The sequence below is a fragment of the Dermacentor andersoni genome, chromosome 4, assembly GCF_023375885.2.
Source record: "Dermacentor andersoni chromosome 4, qqDerAnde1_hic_scaffold, whole genome shotgun sequence".
Classification (NCBI taxonomy): domain Eukaryota; kingdom Metazoa; phylum Arthropoda; class Arachnida; order Ixodida; family Ixodidae; genus Dermacentor; species Dermacentor andersoni.
In genome coordinates this window covers 83,192,141-83,209,584 of record NC_092817.1, presented here as the reverse complement: position 1 = coordinate 83,209,584, position 17,444 = coordinate 83,192,141, and the positions used below count along the sequence as shown (strand labels likewise).

At 44.6% G+C, this 17,444-nt stretch overlaps 1 protein-coding gene across 8 annotated transcripts in view; it reads left to right on the top strand.

Annotated features, from left to right (window-relative positions):
• ClC-c (chloride channel protein 3) overlaps positions 1 to 17,444 on the top strand; it is a 79,710-nt gene that overhangs the window by 53,830 nt on the left and 8,436 nt on the right. For all 8 annotated transcript variants that reach the window (XM_050183337.3, XM_050183335.3, XM_055073974.2 and 5 more), the window contains 9 exons: positions 195 to 354; positions 3,199 to 3,405; positions 9,242 to 9,322; positions 10,498 to 10,680; positions 12,571 to 12,660; positions 12,751 to 12,831; positions 13,878 to 14,063; positions 14,679 to 14,764; positions 15,316 to 15,552. In XM_050183337.3, the coding sequence (XP_050039294.2) occupies positions 195 to 354; positions 3,199 to 3,405; positions 9,242 to 9,322; positions 10,498 to 10,680; positions 12,571 to 12,660; positions 12,751 to 12,831; positions 13,878 to 14,063; positions 14,679 to 14,764; positions 15,316 to 15,552 (1,311 nt within the window). The remainder of the gene's footprint in view (positions 1 to 194; positions 355 to 3,198; positions 3,406 to 9,241; positions 9,323 to 10,497; positions 10,681 to 12,570; positions 12,661 to 12,750; positions 12,832 to 13,877; positions 14,064 to 14,678; positions 14,765 to 15,315; positions 15,553 to 17,444) is intronic.

Sequence of the window (17,444 nt, the reverse complement as noted above, 5' to 3'; positions counted from 1 at the left end):
TGCGAGTGACACCTTCTCCACGGTGTCAACTTCACACTTCTCAGCAATATTGTTCAACGTCAATGTTGGTGACCCTGACGGTTTAATATGGCAATTGTCTAATTCAAGTCAGCATGGTCCGCATTAGCAGGCTATGACGACCTGTTTGCGTTATTTGGGTGTTAGATATGCATGTTCATGTTTGCTTCTTTCAGGTGGCCAGAAATGTTTGACAGTGATATTGACAAGGAAGGGGCAGGGTTTTACCTCCTCTCTTACCTGTTGTACGTCCTATGGAGTGTACTTTTTGCTGGCCTGGCTGTCATGTTGGTGCGGACATTCGCCCCTTATGCCTGTGGCTCTGGAATTCCAGAGGTGGGCTTTTCCTTTTTGCTTAAGACAACATTTTAAGATAATACGAAAAACAAACCTATGTTGCCATGCTGGGGTTAATGCATTGGGGTGAATACAGCAAATAATTGTAAAAAAGGAGAGGACCATGAGTTGTGCTTCAATATATAAAATACAAAGCTATGAGGCTGAATATAGATTTATAAGAATACACAAACATTAATGAAATATCAGTAAAGAGTACATGCATGGATTGCAGATCTTATAAATATGCCGCTGTATGCACAAGAAAAACTAGTGCACTGAGCCAAATTATCATTTGTTAATAAATCATCATTAACCAGTGACGTTTGTGTTGGATTAGTTTGATCTTTACATAGTTCCTGAAAAATTAGTATGGTTCCTCGTTACAAAACTAGGAACTAAATTTCTTATACAGTGCACTAGCTTTAATTCTGTACAGATCGAGTCTCAAAACTAGTGCTGCAAGATGAGGTTTGAGTGCTTTGTGAATCTGGTGCAGTGGTTTCTTGTTTTATGGTTGTAGCAGAAAGGTGATGCTGATAAGGCATAGCACACATTTTTTACGTTGATGTATTGGCTTTTTTCAGAATCGCAAATTTGTGTAATTAGAATTTAATAGACAAACTGGGCAGGTGCACATGGTCAAAAAGTTCAGCCCTAGTATGGGAGATACACGAGTAAGAAAGTTCAGAATCCTACAGGGGTATATATATATATATATATATATATATATATATATATATATATATATATATATATATTATATATAAACAAAGAAAAAGGAGTTTCATAATATTTGTTGCAGACTACAGTCCACATTATTTTCCTGGTCCCATTAGTTATGCTGCATAAATACTCAATCTGACAGCAAGCATTTAGCATACCATGTCTTCATTGTGCACTTTGGAAGCTTTAAGGAACCTACCTTTCTGCTGTGGGAGTAATTAACCGGCCATATACAGCAATCCACTCCAGAAACTTGTGTGTGTTTGACATTGGATGTGAAGCATACAAATATGAAATGTGATAATTTATCAAGATTGCTTTTTGTTTTTAACTCCTGCTGTCTTATGGTCATAGCTATTGCACTGAATCTGTCTGCAAAAAACTTGATACAGTGTGGCAAAGGACTATAATGAAGGGATGAGTTGCTATCCATTCTGACATCTGGATTGCATTTCAAGTATTGAGAGTAAAGTCCTTGGTCACTGCAGTGTTTATGTGGCAAGGTTTGTCCTCTGCAATGCCAGTTGGCACGCATATACTTCATTTCATATTCAGCAGGCAACTCTCCAGAAGCTATGCAAATGGTGTGATCATAAAAATTTACCACTCGGCATGTTTTCTTGCGTGAACGCATAAATCTGCAATGCCCAGGGTTCGTGCGGGTCTTTGAAACCCTTGAAAACCCTTGAATTTAAAAAGATCGTTTTCAAGGCCTTGAAAATCCCTGAATTTTCGGAGATCCTTGAATATCCTTGAATTTCCTAAATTTTTATTTTTAATAAACTTCCAGTGATTGTATTCGAGAAAATTTCAACCCTCCTGAATTCCCGCTGCGATTTTGTTTAAGAAAATAGGAATTCTCAAGCATTTTGAATTGTCTGGTAAAACTCAGAGAAAACTCAGGGAATTTGTGCTTCAATCAGGGAAAATTGGCTGTCATTTTATTGAAAGGGAATGAAAGCCGCGATCTACTGCTGGCTCAAGTAAAAGAGAGGACTCGTTAAGAATTGTCTTTGACGCCATTTCGTTGGCTGGAAGAGTTGCCTGTGTACAGTCAACAATCCATTTTCTGGACGCCCGATTTTTGTGAAATGCCCGATAGCGCGGACGGCTTTGAGGCTCCACCACGCGTCCCATAGAGTCGATGTGTAAGAACGTCTGCAATTTCAGACGCAAGAACCCTTCGCTGTCCGATTTTCCGGAGCTTTTGCCGTGACCGCAGGTCCCAAATGGCATTAATCAAAGCCATCACCACCGTTTTGATTATCTTGCTGCCTCGAATTATCCAGTGCTCTCGCACGCCGATCCGCTGGCAGCAGTAGCTACCACCGTGGCAACACTCGGCTTTGCTGCTTCGACGTTCGCTATCAAGGTTCTTGCCGTTCGATGCCGTGTTTTTCATTGAAAGAATTCGCTGCTGTCAGTAATCGCACCAACTCCACATCTGTAATCCTCGCGTATGGCTTCAAAGCTTAGAAAGCGTAACGCGTTTAATGCTGGTTCCCGAAAGGCAGCTGCGCCTCAGCACAGCTAAGTTACGCGGTGAAGCGTACGTGTATTGCGGTGAAGCTTAACAAGCGTGGGAAAGGGCAATTGTCACGGGACACAGTACGTATTCCATAATTATACACGCATGTATAATTATCGCCCTGCGTCTGGTCCTTGAATATTCATACACAGGACCTTGAAAGTCCTTAAAAACCCTTGAATTTTTTACATATGCACCAGCATGAACCCTGAGTGCCCTTTATGTGACAACCTCTCCATCTATTACTACTATAATGTGGAGTCAGCATCACATCCGTTCAGGTGTTCTTATTTTCTGGCTTATAATGTATACTGTTATATCTTCTATTCCGGAATGCAAGTAGTGGAAATGTTGCTCTAGCTTCCACAGCATTTCATTGTGTTTATCAAATTGAGTATGTGCCCTGAGTGTATTAGATGGATAGCAACTACATTTACAATTGTGAAGCCGCAGTTTACAGGCAAGAGAGGGAAAAAGTTAGGCGGACTTGCTTGCGGCCAAGTATTGAAGAGCCAGTTGTTGTAGATTCCATTACCCGTAAATGTCTGGTGGGTCATGCTACCGTGTTGTTGCTTGCACTACATGCACAGATCAAAACCATTCTGAGTGGTTTCATCATTCGCGGCTACCTGGGCAAGTGGACTCTGACCATCAAGTCGGTGTGCCTGGTGCTGGCTGTGGGGGCGGGGCTCAGTCTGGGCAAGGAAGGGCCCCTTGTGCATGTTGCCTGCTGCATCGGCAACATCTTCTCCTACCTGTTCCCCAAGTACGGCAAGAATGAGGCCAAGAAAAGGGAGGTGAGTACTTGCATCACTCTCTGTCTCTTCCCTTTTATTTCTTGGGAGAAAAAGAACTTGGCAGAACCCATCTTGTGAGGATGTCAATGGCAGTGCGTTTAGCATTGAACCGATGTAGCGACACAATGCATTGCCGCTGTCAAAACGAGATATGTATGAGGCATGTATTGCGGCGCGACTCCTCATTCGTGCTTCCCTAAGAACACTCAGCATCATCTAGTGTTGCCACCACGATGCCTGTGTATGGCTTCCGAAATGCATGACTTGCTGGTGCATGCAAATGTTCAAAAACGAATCACGTGGCTGCTGGGCTCACTGTGCCATCTGGTGGCGCTGCCAACAAATCTGTGCATGGCCTCCGAGATGAGAAGCGGGGTGTACTGGTGCCTGCAAATGTTGAGACTTATTCCCTTGCTTGCCACACTTCAAGTAGCCACATACACAGTGACCCAAGTTGGCGAGAGGTTCATTGAAGAGTGGCACATACCCAGTGCATTCATGGCACAGCTTACTAAAGCGTTGGCGTGAAAGACATTCAATAAAATGGGGCACAAACCCAGTGCATTCATGGCGCAGCTTACTAAAGCGTTGGTATGAAAGATGTTCAATGAAATGGGGCACAAGCCCCGTGCATTCATGGCACAGCTTACTAAAGCATTGGCGTGAAAGACATTCAATGAAATGGGGCATGAACCCAGTGCATCCATGGTGCAGCTTACTAAAGCGTTGGTATGAAAGACGTTCAATGAAATGGGGCACAAGCCCTGTGCATTCATGGCGCAGCTTACTAAAGCGTTGGCGTGAAAGACGTCCAATGAAATGGGGCACAAGCCCAGTGCATTCGTGGCACAGCTTACTATAGCATTGACATGAAAGACGTTCTATGAAATGGGGCACAAGCCCAGTGCATTCATGGCGCAGCTTACTAAAGCATTGGTGTGAAAGACGTTCAATGAAATGGGGCACAAGCCCAGTGCATTCATGGCGCAGCTCACTAAAGCGTTGGCGTGAAAGACGTTCAATGAAATGGGGCACAAGCCCAGTGCATTCATGGTGCAGCTTACTAAAGCGTTGGCGTGAAAGACGTTCAATGAAATGGGGCACAAACCCAGTGCATTCATGGTGCAGCTTACTAAAGCGTTGGTATGAAAGACGTTCAATCAAATGGGGCACAAGCCCCGTGCATTCATGGCACAGCTTACTAAAGCATTGGCGTGAAAGACATTCAATGAAATGGGGCACGAACCCAGTGCATCCATGGTGCAGCTTACTAAAGCGTTGGTATGAAAGACGTTCAATGAAATGGGGCACAAGCCCTGTGCATTCATGGCGCAGCTTACTAAAGCGTTGGCGTGAAAGACGTCCAATGAAATGGGGCACAAGCCCAGTGCATTCGTGGCACAGCTTACTATAGCGTTGGCGTGAAAGACATTCTATGAAATGGGGCACCAGCCCAGTGCATTCATGGCGCAGCTTACTAAAGCATTGGTGTGAAAGACGTTCAATGAAATGGGGCACAAGCCCAGTGCATTCATGGCGCAGCTTACTAAAGCGTTGGCGTGAAAGACGTTCAATGAAATGGGGCACAAGCCCAGTGCATTCATGGTGCAGCTTACTAAAGCGTTGGCGTGAAAGACGTTCAATGAAATGGGGCACAAGCCCAGTGCATTCATGGCGCAGCTTACTAAAGCGTTGGCGTGAAAGACATTCAATGAAATGGGGCACAAGCCCAGTGCATTCGTGGTGCAGCTTATTAAAGCGTTGGCATGAAAGACTTTCAATAAAATGGGGTACAAGCTCAGTGCATTCATGGCGCAGCTTACTAAAGCGTTGGCGTGAAAGACGTTCAATGAAATGGGGCACAAGCCCAGTGCATTCATGACGCAGCTTACTAAAGCGTTGGCATGAAAGACGTCCAATGAAATGGGGCACAAGCCCAGTGCATTCGTGGCACAGCTTACTATAGCGTTGGCGTGAAAGACGTTCTATGAAATGGGGCACAAGCCCAGTGCATTCATGGCGCAGCTTACTAAAGCATTGGTGTGAAAGACGTTCAATGAAATGGGGCACAAGCCCAGTGCATTCATGGCGCAGCTTACTAAAGCGTTGGCGTGAAAGACGTTCACTGAAATGGGGCACAAGCCCAGTGCATTCATGGCGCAGCTTACTAAAGCGTTGGCGTGAAAGACATTCAATGAAATGGGGCACAAGCCCAGTGCATTCGTGGTGCAGCTTATTAAAGCGTTGGCATGAAAGACTTTCAATAAAATGGGGTACAAGCTCAGTGCATTCATGGCGCAGCTTACTAAAGCGTTGGCGTGAAAGACGTTCAATGAAATGGGGCACAAGCCCAGTGCATTCGTGGCACAGCTTACTATAGTGTTGGCGTGAAAGACGTTCTATGAAATGGGGCACAAGCCCAGTGCATTCATGGCGCAGCTTACTAAAGCATTGGTGTGAAAGACGTTCAATGAAATGGGGCACAAGCCCAGTGCATTCATGGCGCAGCTTACTAAAGCGTTGGCGTGAAAGACGTTCAATGAAATGGGGCACAAGCCCTGTGCATTCATGGCGCAGCTTACTAAAGCGTTGGCGTGAAAGACGTCCAATGAAATGGGGCACAAGCCCAGTGCATTCGTGGCACAGCTTGCTATAGCGTTGGCGTGAAAGACGTTCTATGAAATGGGGCACAAGCCCAGTGCATTCATGGCGCAGCTTACTAAAGCATTGGTGTGAAAGACGTTCAATGAAATGGGGCACAAGCCCAGTGCATTCATGGCGCAGCTTACTAAAGCGTTGGCGTGAAAGACGTTCAATGAAATGGGGCACAAGCCCAAAGCATTCATGGTGCAGCTTACTAAAGTGTTGGTGTGAAAGACGTTCAATGAAATGGGGCACAAACCCAGTGCATTCATGGTGCAGCTTACTAAAGCGTTGGCGTGAAAGACGTCCAATGAAATGGGGCACAAGCCCAGTGCATTCATGGCGCAGCTTACTAAAGCGTTGGCGTGAAAGACATTCAATGAAATGGGGCACAAGCCCAGTGCATTCGTGGTGCAGCTTATTAAAGCGTTGGCATGAAAGACTTTCAATAAAATGGGGTACAAGCTCAGTGCATTCATGGCGCAGCTTACTAAAGCGTTGGCGTGAAAGACGTTCAATGAAATGGGGCACAAGCCCAGTGCATTCATGGCGCAGCTTACCAAAGCGTTGGCGTGAAAGACGTCCAGTGAAATGGGGCACAAGCCCAGTGCATTCGTGGCACAGCTTACTATAGTGTTGGCGTGAAAGACGTTCTATGAAATGGGGCACAAGCCCAGTGCATTCATGGCGCAGCTTACTAAAGCATTGGTGTGAAAGACGTTCAATGAAATGGGGCACAAGCCCAGTGCATTCATGGCGCAGCTTACTAAAGCGTTGGCGTGAAAGACGTTCAATGAAATGGGGCACAAGCCCTGTGCATTCATGGCGCAGCTTACTAAAGCGTTGGCGTGAAAGACGTCCAATGAAATGGGGCACAAGCCCAGTGCATTCGTGGCACAGCTTGCTATAGCGTTGGCGTGAAAGACGTTCTATGAAATGGGGCACAAGCCCAGTGCATTCATGGCGCAGCTTACTAAAGCGTTGGCGTGAAAGACGTTCAATGAAATGGGGCACAAGCCCAGAGCATTCATGGTGCAGCTTACTAAAGTGTTGGCGTGAAAGACGTTCAATGAAATGGGGCACAAACCCAGTGCATTCATGGTGCAGCTTACTAAAGCGTTGGCGTGAAAGACGTCCAATGAAATGGGGCACAAGCCCAGTGCATTCGTGGCACAGCTTACAATAGCGTTGGCGTGAAAGACGTTCTATTAAATGGGGCACAAGCCCAGTGCATTCATGGCGCAGCTTACTAAAGCATTGGTGTGAAAGACGTTCAATGAAATGGGGCACAAGCCCAGTGCATTCATGGCGCAGCTTACTAAAGCGTTGGCGTGAAAGACGTTCAATGAAATGGGGCACAAGCCCAGTGCATTCATGGTGCAGCTTACTAAAGCGTTGGCGTGAAAGACGTTCAATGAAATGGGGCACAAACCCAGTGCATTCATGGTGCAGCTTACTAAAGCGTTGGCGTGAAAGACGTTCACTGAAATGGGGCACAAGCCCAGTGCATTCATGGCGCAGCTTACTAAAGTGTTGGCGTGAAAGACGTTCACTGAAATGGGGCACGAGCCCAGTGCATTCATGGCGCAGCTTACTAAAGCGTTGGCGTGAAAGACGTTCAATGAAATGGGGCACAAGCCCAGTGCATTCGTGGTGCAGCTTATTAAAGCGTTGGCATGAAAGACTTTCAATAAAATGGGGCACAAGCTCAGTGCATTCATGGCGCAGCTTACTAAAGCGTTGGCATGAAAGACATTCAATGAAATGGGGCACAAGCCCAGTGCATTCATGGCGCAGCTTTAAAGCGTTGGCATGAAAGACGTTCAGTGAAATGGGTCACAAGCCTAGTGCATTCATGGCGCAGCTTTAAAGCGTTGGTGTGAAAGACATGGGACACAAACTCAGTGTATTCATGGCACAGCTTACTAAAGCGTTGGCGTGAAAGACCTTCAATGAAATGGGGCACAAGCCCAGTGCATTCATGGTGCAGCTTACTAAAGCGTTGGCGTGAAAGACGTTCAATGAAATGGGGCACAAGCCTAGTGCATTCATGGTGCAGCTTACTAAAGCGTTGGCGTGAAAGACGTTCAATGAAATGGGGCACAAACCCAGTGCATGCGTGGTGCAGCCTGCTAAAGTGCTGGGTTGCTGTCTTTGACGGCAGTTCGATTTAACTCACCGTCGGAGAAATTGGTTAGGTACACACAAACATACATACCTAGCCCTCGAAAGTGTGTGAGGTATCCTAGGAATGCTAATGCCTTAAAACAGCGTGCCATGGAATGTTGCTAATGGGAAAGATGCCTTTGGTTAGTGCTGCTATGTGGCTGCTTGTCGTACTACCCACTGGGAACGGCCACATGGAGCCAACAAATGATGAATCCAGGTAAATGTTGAAATGAGCAAGATGAATAAGGGTTAACTGAGGTGCTTGATGTTCTGTTATTTGCGACCACATGAATCCAAGAGAGAGCACTTCAGAGAGCCTCTGCTTATTGTAAAGTGACAAATAATGTAAGTCATGTGTGTGCTGTCATGGCAGAGTGTAACGCTAAAGCACCTGAAACTGCTAAGTGCAGCATTGCATAACCAGATGCTAAATGCGCCCAGCTCCAAAACTTAGCATCCTAGTGTTGCCTGTGCCGGTATAAAAAGTTAGCAAAGTGTAACTACTGTCAGAAAGGTATGTCTTAAGAAAATAACTGCCTTTCATTAGACCTCCATTGAAATATTTGCAGTTCTTGGTAATAATTCATTATTAGTGCAGCCTGTGTAGTTTGGGACCAGAATGCAGCTATTCTTTTACCATTTTATGTTTTTAAGCTGCTGTTTTTTTCTGAAGAGAGGAAGCAAGCAAAAGGAGCATAGATCCTGATGCTGTCTTAGTACACGTGACAGCATTTAATGCTGGACCTTTAAAGCTGGACCTTTAAAGCACTTGGAAGCAGTGTATAAACATTTAGGTGAAGCGAATGCATAACCTTGACATTTTCGAAGTGAAGTGCATACATTCTCTTTTCTGTGTCTAGCCAGGATATCTTGTACTATTCCAAAATTGGATGTTCTGTCACCCTCAAGCTAGAGCTTAACATGCTTATCTGTTGAATTCTCGTTGATGTTTCTGTGCCTAACTAATAAAGACAAGAGAAATTGTGTTGTGGCTTACCTGGTTACGTTGTATCTCTGCATCCAGATCCTTTCGGCTGCTGCAGCTGCAGGTGTGTCTGTTGCTTTCGGGGCTCCCATCGGTGGCGTTCTGTTCAGCTTGGAGGAGGTTAGTACTAAGCATGTGTAGAGTGTTTTATTTCACTTTGTAGCATAGTTCAGGAGGATATGCAGATACTCACCAGTACTCACACAGGTTCTTAGTTACTTCCATTCTCATACATATGTTCACATGCATATGTCGACACACATCTCTCACATACATACGTCCACTCGACGACAGTCACATCAATTTTTGTGTCTACTCAAAACTACTGCCACTAACTTTGGTTTGTACTGTAATTAACATGCACCCAGTACTGCCCATAGTCATGTCCTCTCATTCGTACTTGCATGCTATCTCATGCCTGTGAAATGAGTGTGAAACGACTACGAGTCGGGGTGCTCACATGAGTGAGTATGCCGACCTATGCTGTGGAGAAACTGTTGTATTGTGGTTATGTTCATATTTTGTTGGTAGCACACAGGCTGAACCTTGTGAAAGTGGGGCAAACTCTCGGCTCCATTGACTGGGACTTCTTTTGCAACCATAGGATTTAATTCCAAGAGTACTAGAGGGAAGTGAGACACTAGTGGTGTGCATGTAACTCCAGTACAGTGGCTGAGCCAGCACTGGAATGGTGGACAGCACAGGCATTTGTACAAACTTTTGTTCTTCTGGCATCAAACTTCCTTCTTGCGGGTAATTTGTCATTGAATGTTCTTTGTATTGCGAGGGTTAGCCTCATGCCATCTGTAGTTTCTACCATGTGACTGTTTTCAACACACTAGAAGCAAAAAAATGTTTAGCAAATCAAAAATAATTACCTATTCCGAGTGTTACTGGCCAAATGTCACCTAGATTTAGTGACAGTCATACTCGAAAGTGTCTAGGTTTATTCAACTGCTAGAAACATTGCAAAGTTAATTCTTGACAGAACTGAGCCACATAGAGCAATAACAAAAAGCCACACTGCGCCTTCTCAAAGAATGCGGGCTGAATTCATTTACTGCTCACCGATCCCATGGTAGTTGAACTGCAGTGTCTGCTTTCCCTTAGTGATTGTGGTATGGCAGAGTAGTATTGCAGCCCCAGCATATTTAGGGAAAAATTTAGGACTTCTTTTTGTTTTTTACAACTGTCTTCAACATCTCTGCTAAGTGCTGCTGGGCATTCACCCGTGTGTTCCTACAGCATGACAAGAGATACAACATTGTAAAGCCGTGCTTCCCAATGCCACGCAGGTGAGCTACTACTTCCCGCTGAAGACGCTGTGGCGTTCCTTCTTCTGTGCCCTGGTAGCAGCCTCTGTGCTGCGCTCCATCAACCCTTTTGGCAACGACCACCTGGTGATGTTCTACGTAGAGTACGACCTCCCGTGGCTGTTCTTCGAGCTGCTTCCCTTTGTTCTGCTTGGGATCCTCGGGGTCAGTCGCCACTTCTGCAGTGTTGTCGTATTTCGAGTAATTTTCTTTTGCTGTTGCGTTTGTGAATGACTGCCAAACACCTGGCATTTCTTCCAAAATGGTAAATAAGTAAATTAAATTCTTGGGTTTTGAATCATAGATATAAAAAAAAGAGAAAAGAAAGGCTCATAGGTAATAGATACTCGAGCGCTAATTTACAGCCACAGAGTGCGCTTAGAGTATGGGACTGAGTAGAGTGGAGAGGAGGTGCATGGTGAAAGTCTGTTGTGTCGAGGGTGCCACTAAGAGTTACCACTAACCAAACACTGTCTCAAAGGGCCCGGCAACCATGCAGGGCCTACTTATATGAAGAGTCAACATGCCCATAGGTGCAGTAGAGGAGGAAGGGCAGTGTCGGAGGAGGTTGGCTTGCCAAGTCAAGCCTTTTACATTTTAACGTGATAGCGTTAAGGGCCTTGTGTTGCAGAAAATCCAGCGTCGGCGTCAGCGACGTTGTCCATTAGAGAAAAATAATCCCAAACCACGCAGGCCCTCCATGTGGCGCACAGGCATTACTGACCTAATTGAATTCGTGAGAGTAAGATGCATCAGAAAATTTGTGAATTACGACTTGAACGCAACCTACAGACATGATAGCTTCGGATTGTAATTTGAATGTACGAGAAAACATAGTTCTGTTATGCAAAAACTCAGACAAACCACTTCTCCAGCATTTCTACAATGCATAGACCGGAGACGGCATCCACAATTTGCACAGGCCAGCGCTTAAATATCTTGGAGTCCACGGGGCGGTGCGCCTGCTTCCTTGAAACATTCCCAGGTGGCGCTCGCCTCTGCCGCATCGCGGCCCATGCAAGAGGCCACGTTGCGCACCAGCAAATCTCCGCCCGGGCCGTCGCACGCCATATTCACAGCTATCGCCACCAAACCTACTGCGATAAGCATCTTCACCTATCTGTTTTACAGCGTGTGGTGCATAGTGCCATTAGTAGCATACTGCATGCTTTGGTGATAGTCCAAACCGGCTGCCATTCCCTGCTTCAGGCGGTGCAATGTAGGCATCACGTTTCGCTTTGGTGGCATCCGCCGTCGCCCTCTATTCGGTTTCCCGACGCCCCCTTAAAATACCACGCCATAGGAAAACAGCAAAATGCGTCTCGGGCCACTGGAGCACCACCAGCTCCATGTGTGTTGGCTTCTCGTGCCGCAACGATCCGTGCGACGCTTCGCGTCACGTAGATGTTAACAATAGTTGAGTATGTAACATTTTTTTAGTTGCTTCAGATAGTACGTTTTCCCGGCTAGTGCGTTTTTCTCGCAGTTTTTTCCAAAAAGTACGAACAAGATTCTACTGTAATATCATATTTACCGTATGTTTACTGAGGGATTTTACACCGGTAGTGGTTACGGGCCCTCAACTTGGTGTGATGTGTCTGAAGTCTTCGGCATTTTACGCAGCACACTTGATACATATAGCTTTACAACAGTACATGTATGCCTGACTGGAGAAATACCACTGTTGATGAGAAATGACCGTTAAGCATCATTAATGGCAAGGAGACCCCTGTTGCTAATTTGTGTCATTAGGTTCTGCCATTGTACTTGAACACTCCATATGTGTTCTCTACTTTGAACACTCTTGAGACACAACGTGAAACTGTATAAAAGAATGAGGAAGATTATGGCAGCTAGTCTGGATTTTTGCAAGCTATCAGCTTTGCTGCTTTACACTGTAGGTTATGAAAATTGTTAATTGTGACCTCTTGCATTGCTACCTTTAAAGCACCAAGCTGACCATAGCTGCAAGTCATTGCCCCAGTGTGCTTTAGTTAGATTTGTGCTTCCCTGCATGTTGGTGACCAGTCTTAATGTACATACCTTATGTTGCAGGGTGTGGTGGCCACCATCTTCATCAAGTGCAACATTCGTTGGTGTCGATACAGAAAGGAATCTCGTTTGGGCCAGTATCCCATAGCTGAGGTGAGTGGCATTTCCTGAACACTTGTTGTTATCTTTAGTTATTCTTGTTATTCTCCACTGCCCTATATTGATTCATGTTTTTTCTTGCAGGTTATTGCGATTACGGTCATTACGGCTGTTCTCAGTTTTCCCAACGAGTATACACGCATGAATACTAGCGACCTTATAAAGGTAAGGCAACAAAACTGTTGATGTAACTGTAGTTTTGTATTTAGTGCAAGCATCCATTACACATACCTGTGGTAGAAAGTGCCTGTGAAAATATTTTGCAACCAAGCTGTTAATGCAACTGGAGGCACTCATAAACATAAATGAAAGAAGTAATTGCAAACACTTAAATGCAATTATGTGTAGATCCAAATAAAGAACTGAATGTTGCTGTGTGCTGAAGATTGGAGGCAATATGGGGGATGAGAGATGTGACACAAGCAACAAATTGCATTCTTCGATTGGTGAAAAATAACTGTTAAGCATCATTAATGGCAAGAGGTGCTCCCTATCGATTTTTGCCATTAGGTTCTGTCATGGTCACTTCAGAGGACACTTTACTAACACTTTGAAGTCATTTTGTGAAAATTTTACTTAACATCCAAAATGCATTGTAACATGCTTTCTATTTAAGAAGTGACAATCTGTCACTTCAGGTACGGCAATGCTGTAGCGATCTTGCTGTTGAGATGCTACCTTCAGTGTTCAAAAAAATATCCAAGTGACAGTGTCAGCATTACTGCTATTGCAAATTCTCGAGATTGCACCAGCACTAAAGAAAGAACTTGAGTGATAGTATTCTTGGTGCTGCTGTTGTGTGCCTCAGAATAACAGTTTGGCCAGGAAGAGTAATGTAAACAGCTTGGCTGGATATTGGGTTGTGATTTATCAAGGTCGCACGAGTCTGTGGAATCTTTCTGAAAGTTGTTAGAATAAAAATCGATATCACTATGTATACATGTGTAGCTCTCTATCTTTGTGTTTCGTGTATGTGAGAGTGTATGTACTTCGTTTGGTTTTTGGTATAACATTTACTTTAACACTCAACATTTACATTTACCATTTACAAAACTTGATGTAACTGTAGCTTTGTATTTAAGTGCAAACATTCAAGTGTATTTACGCCTGCTGCTGACAGAATGCTGCTGCCAGATGGCTTGTTCAGTACTTTATTACAGGGGTGCCATGGAAGTGTGCTTACACAGCCCTGTTTGCTCTTGTTCTTATAGGTCTTGTTTAGCCAGTGTGGCATTACTGATGTGTCACCACTATGCGACTACAAGCGCAACTTTACCAATGTAAACAACCACATTGACATAGCTGAGGCTGGGGATGGCGTTTACAACTCCCTGTGGCAGCTCAGCTTAGCTTTGATATTCAAGCTGCTCATCACCATCTTTACCTTCGGCATCAAGGTGCGTCTTTTGTTTGCTGTCTTTAATTTCTCCAGACCGCTTGGAAGGATGCAACAGTAACTTCTCCTTGTGAAGCAGTTTAAGTTAACAGGTTACATCCTAGATGTGCGAAAGTTTCACATTATTGGTTTATTGGTCACTGGTGGCTCCAGATGACACTTTACTAACACTCAAAATCATTTTGTGAGGATATCAGTTAACACACAAGATGTTTTCTAGTTTGCTCTCAATTTATTTGCTGTTTGCTGCATGTATTTTATGTTAGGACTTGAATATCTGACGCTGTGCACTTTCTTAGAAGAAAAACATTTACTTTATTGAAAGAAAGGTATAGTATCTAGAATGTTTTGAGCTTTCAATCACCATCTTGCCATGTTTTCAAGCTTCACGGTATCTTGTGTAGAACTCAAAATTTCCGTTAGGCATCTGCATACCATTTCAGCTTGAGTTCAGCGCAGCCAGCTTACGCACATGAACCCTACATTTTTAAGCTAAAGCATAGAGAGGTGCTAAGCTTGTAATAGATCTTCTAGCTGTTTTTCACTGGAAATGCTGTAGCTGCTGTGATCTTGAGGTAGCTGCTCGGTACCTTGCCCCACCCTTGCTGCATTTCAGGTCCCTGCTGGTATCTTCATTCCGAGCATGGCCTTTGGTGCCATCATGGGCCGTATGATTGGCATTGCTGTGGAGCAGCTTGCCTAGTGAGTTGTTACTGCTCACAGTCCTTGCACGTTTGCGCAGACCAGTATTTGATGTGCATCTGACTTTGTGACAATGTAATCCAGTTTTTTTTTGTTTTTTTCATAAAGGGAGGAATTCCTAAGCACCAGTTCATGCAGACAACCAAAGGAAGAGAAAAATGGTTGAAGCTTAGGTCGAGTTGGTGGGGCCCCTCACATAAACTTTTTCAGATTAGGAGATGCAAGTAGCTTGCATATACCAAATCATTTGAGTCCCTTAATCCAAAGCTTCTTAATTGCACCTTTGTCTGACAATATATTGTGGTTGTGTTGACTACCACTGCTTGTTAGTGCAGTTACTCAAGCTAGCAAAGGAGAGCTAATGGTCTTTTATAATGGTAAACTTGCATGATTATGGAGATTTGTTCTTTTGGTAAAGTCATCTGGTTCATTGTGTTAAAAGAACCTGAGTGTACAATCAAAATTGTGTTTCAAGCTGAATCACACATCAAGCCAGTCCAAAAACAAAAGATATCAGCATGATGCTTTCTTCTGTGATTTTATGTCTGCAGCCAGTACCCGACCCTGTGGGTGTTCCAGGGTGCTTGTAACACTGGTGAGAACTGTGTGACACCTGGCCTCTACGCCATGGTAGGGGCAGCAGCCTGCCTGGGCGGGGTGACAAGGATGACCGTGTCTCTGGTGGTCATCATGTTTGAGCTGACCGGCTCGGTGCGCTACATTGAGCCTCTCATGGCAGCTGTCATGGCCAGCAAGTGGGTTGGCGATGCTCTGGGCAAGGAGGGCATGTATCCTTCCCGTATGGTCAAGCTGGTGGTTTGCTTTCTGCTTTTAATGCATTTGCTTGCACATAAGGCAATAGTGTGTGTGCATGTTTGTTGTGCGCATGTGTGGGTGCGCTTGCGCACTCGAGAGAGAGCACTTGAAGAGAGAGCTTTGAAAATAGCATCTTTTCTCATGTTTGGAACTGGGCTGTGAATGTAATCTCAGACATTCTTTTTCCATTTTGTTATGTTCCGAGCTTACCCGTCAGGTGACAGAGCTCTGCGGGAAAGCCAGCCTCACCATTATCATGAGAACAATAGACACATGCATACTTGGGAGCGGTCATGCATTTGCAAAAATGCGAAAGCAACATAAAGATAGATGGACATGACAATGTAGAGCAGTCTCAAGGCCCAGTCTACTACAGGTGTGTGCATTAGACATCTGGCCACTCGCAGCAGGGCATGGTGGTCTTGTCAGAACTACAGTAGAACTTCGTTGATACCATTCCATTATGTGCGATTTCCCACACTAGTTGTCGTGATCAAGAATATAAAATTGACGAAAAACAGCTACGCTTTTCTTTTACCGGTTAATACGTTCCTTGAAAACATGATCTTTCGGCACCAACGTTTATTACATCCCCAAATTGTGATCATATGATATGTTTTCCGGCAGCGAAATCCCATGTGAACAAGAAAAGGTGCGAGGCACTCATGATCGTGGGCATTAGGTGACCACCACGACAGCTTCCCCGCAGTGCTCACCCATCAAAGCATGTGAACATGCTGGCACACACTCGGTTTCCTCTTGTGGTAACAGAAAATCTCCTCACTGGATTTTGTCTTGCGTGTCGCATTCACAGCTATGGCTACCAATCGTATTGTGATAAGCATCTTCACCTGTTTCACAGTGGATATGGCATAGTGACGTTGGAGGCTTACTGCACATTTTTAATAGGTGACAACCCAAACTGTGCTGCTGTTCCCTGCTGGCAGCGTGAAGTGAGTGTCATGTTTCGCTCTGGCAACATCGTCATGTTATTCTGCATCGCCCATCAGCTCGATTTCGTTTTGGTTTCCCATCGCCATCCTAAAGCACTACACTGGGGCCCCACCAGCATGGTGCATGTTGGCTTCTTGTGCTGCGACACTTTCACATTATGTATGTTAACTACAGTTAAGTGTCGAAATTTCTAGCGACTTCAGGTCGTATGTTTTCCTGGTTAGCACATTTTTTCACAAATTTTCTTCCAACATCTGTAAGCAACGTTCTGCTGTATATTGAACGTAACATAACGTGAATATTGTTCCATGAATACAGGCCCCCTGACGCATGTGCTGTTCAAGTTGGTGTAGCGGTTCACTCATTATCCTGAGCTAAACGGTTCTGTGTTGAGCTGTTGAGCTCTTGACCATAGCTTGCATTATGATAATATTTATGTTCTGGATTGTCAGAACTTTTCAATCACTTCTTATTCGTGGTTAAAAGGAAGCCGCTACAGGGCGGAAGCATTGGTCTATTGCGGCTTTTTAAAGATTTTGTGTGCCTTCTTTGAAACACAGAAAAAAAAAAAGGCTGCACAAACAACTGAAACCTATCTATTCTTTCAAACTGTGCATTGAAATTGTAGCCATAAAGCTAATCATTCAACAGTTTAACAATCAGCACTAATTAATAAAAGCACCTTCAATGCTGGAGGCTTTTCAAGGAGGGTGCCAACAACATACAGCTGGTTTCATCACACAGAAGGCTTCGTTCTGTGTTATCTGGGACACCGTGTGGATTTTTTATAACCAGGGGATTCTCGTATTCATAATGACGTTTAATCTATTTCGATTGCCATTGGGTACTTTTTCTCAAAACAGAATAATATTTGTTGCATGCAAAAGTGTCTCCACAGATGTTTGTCTCC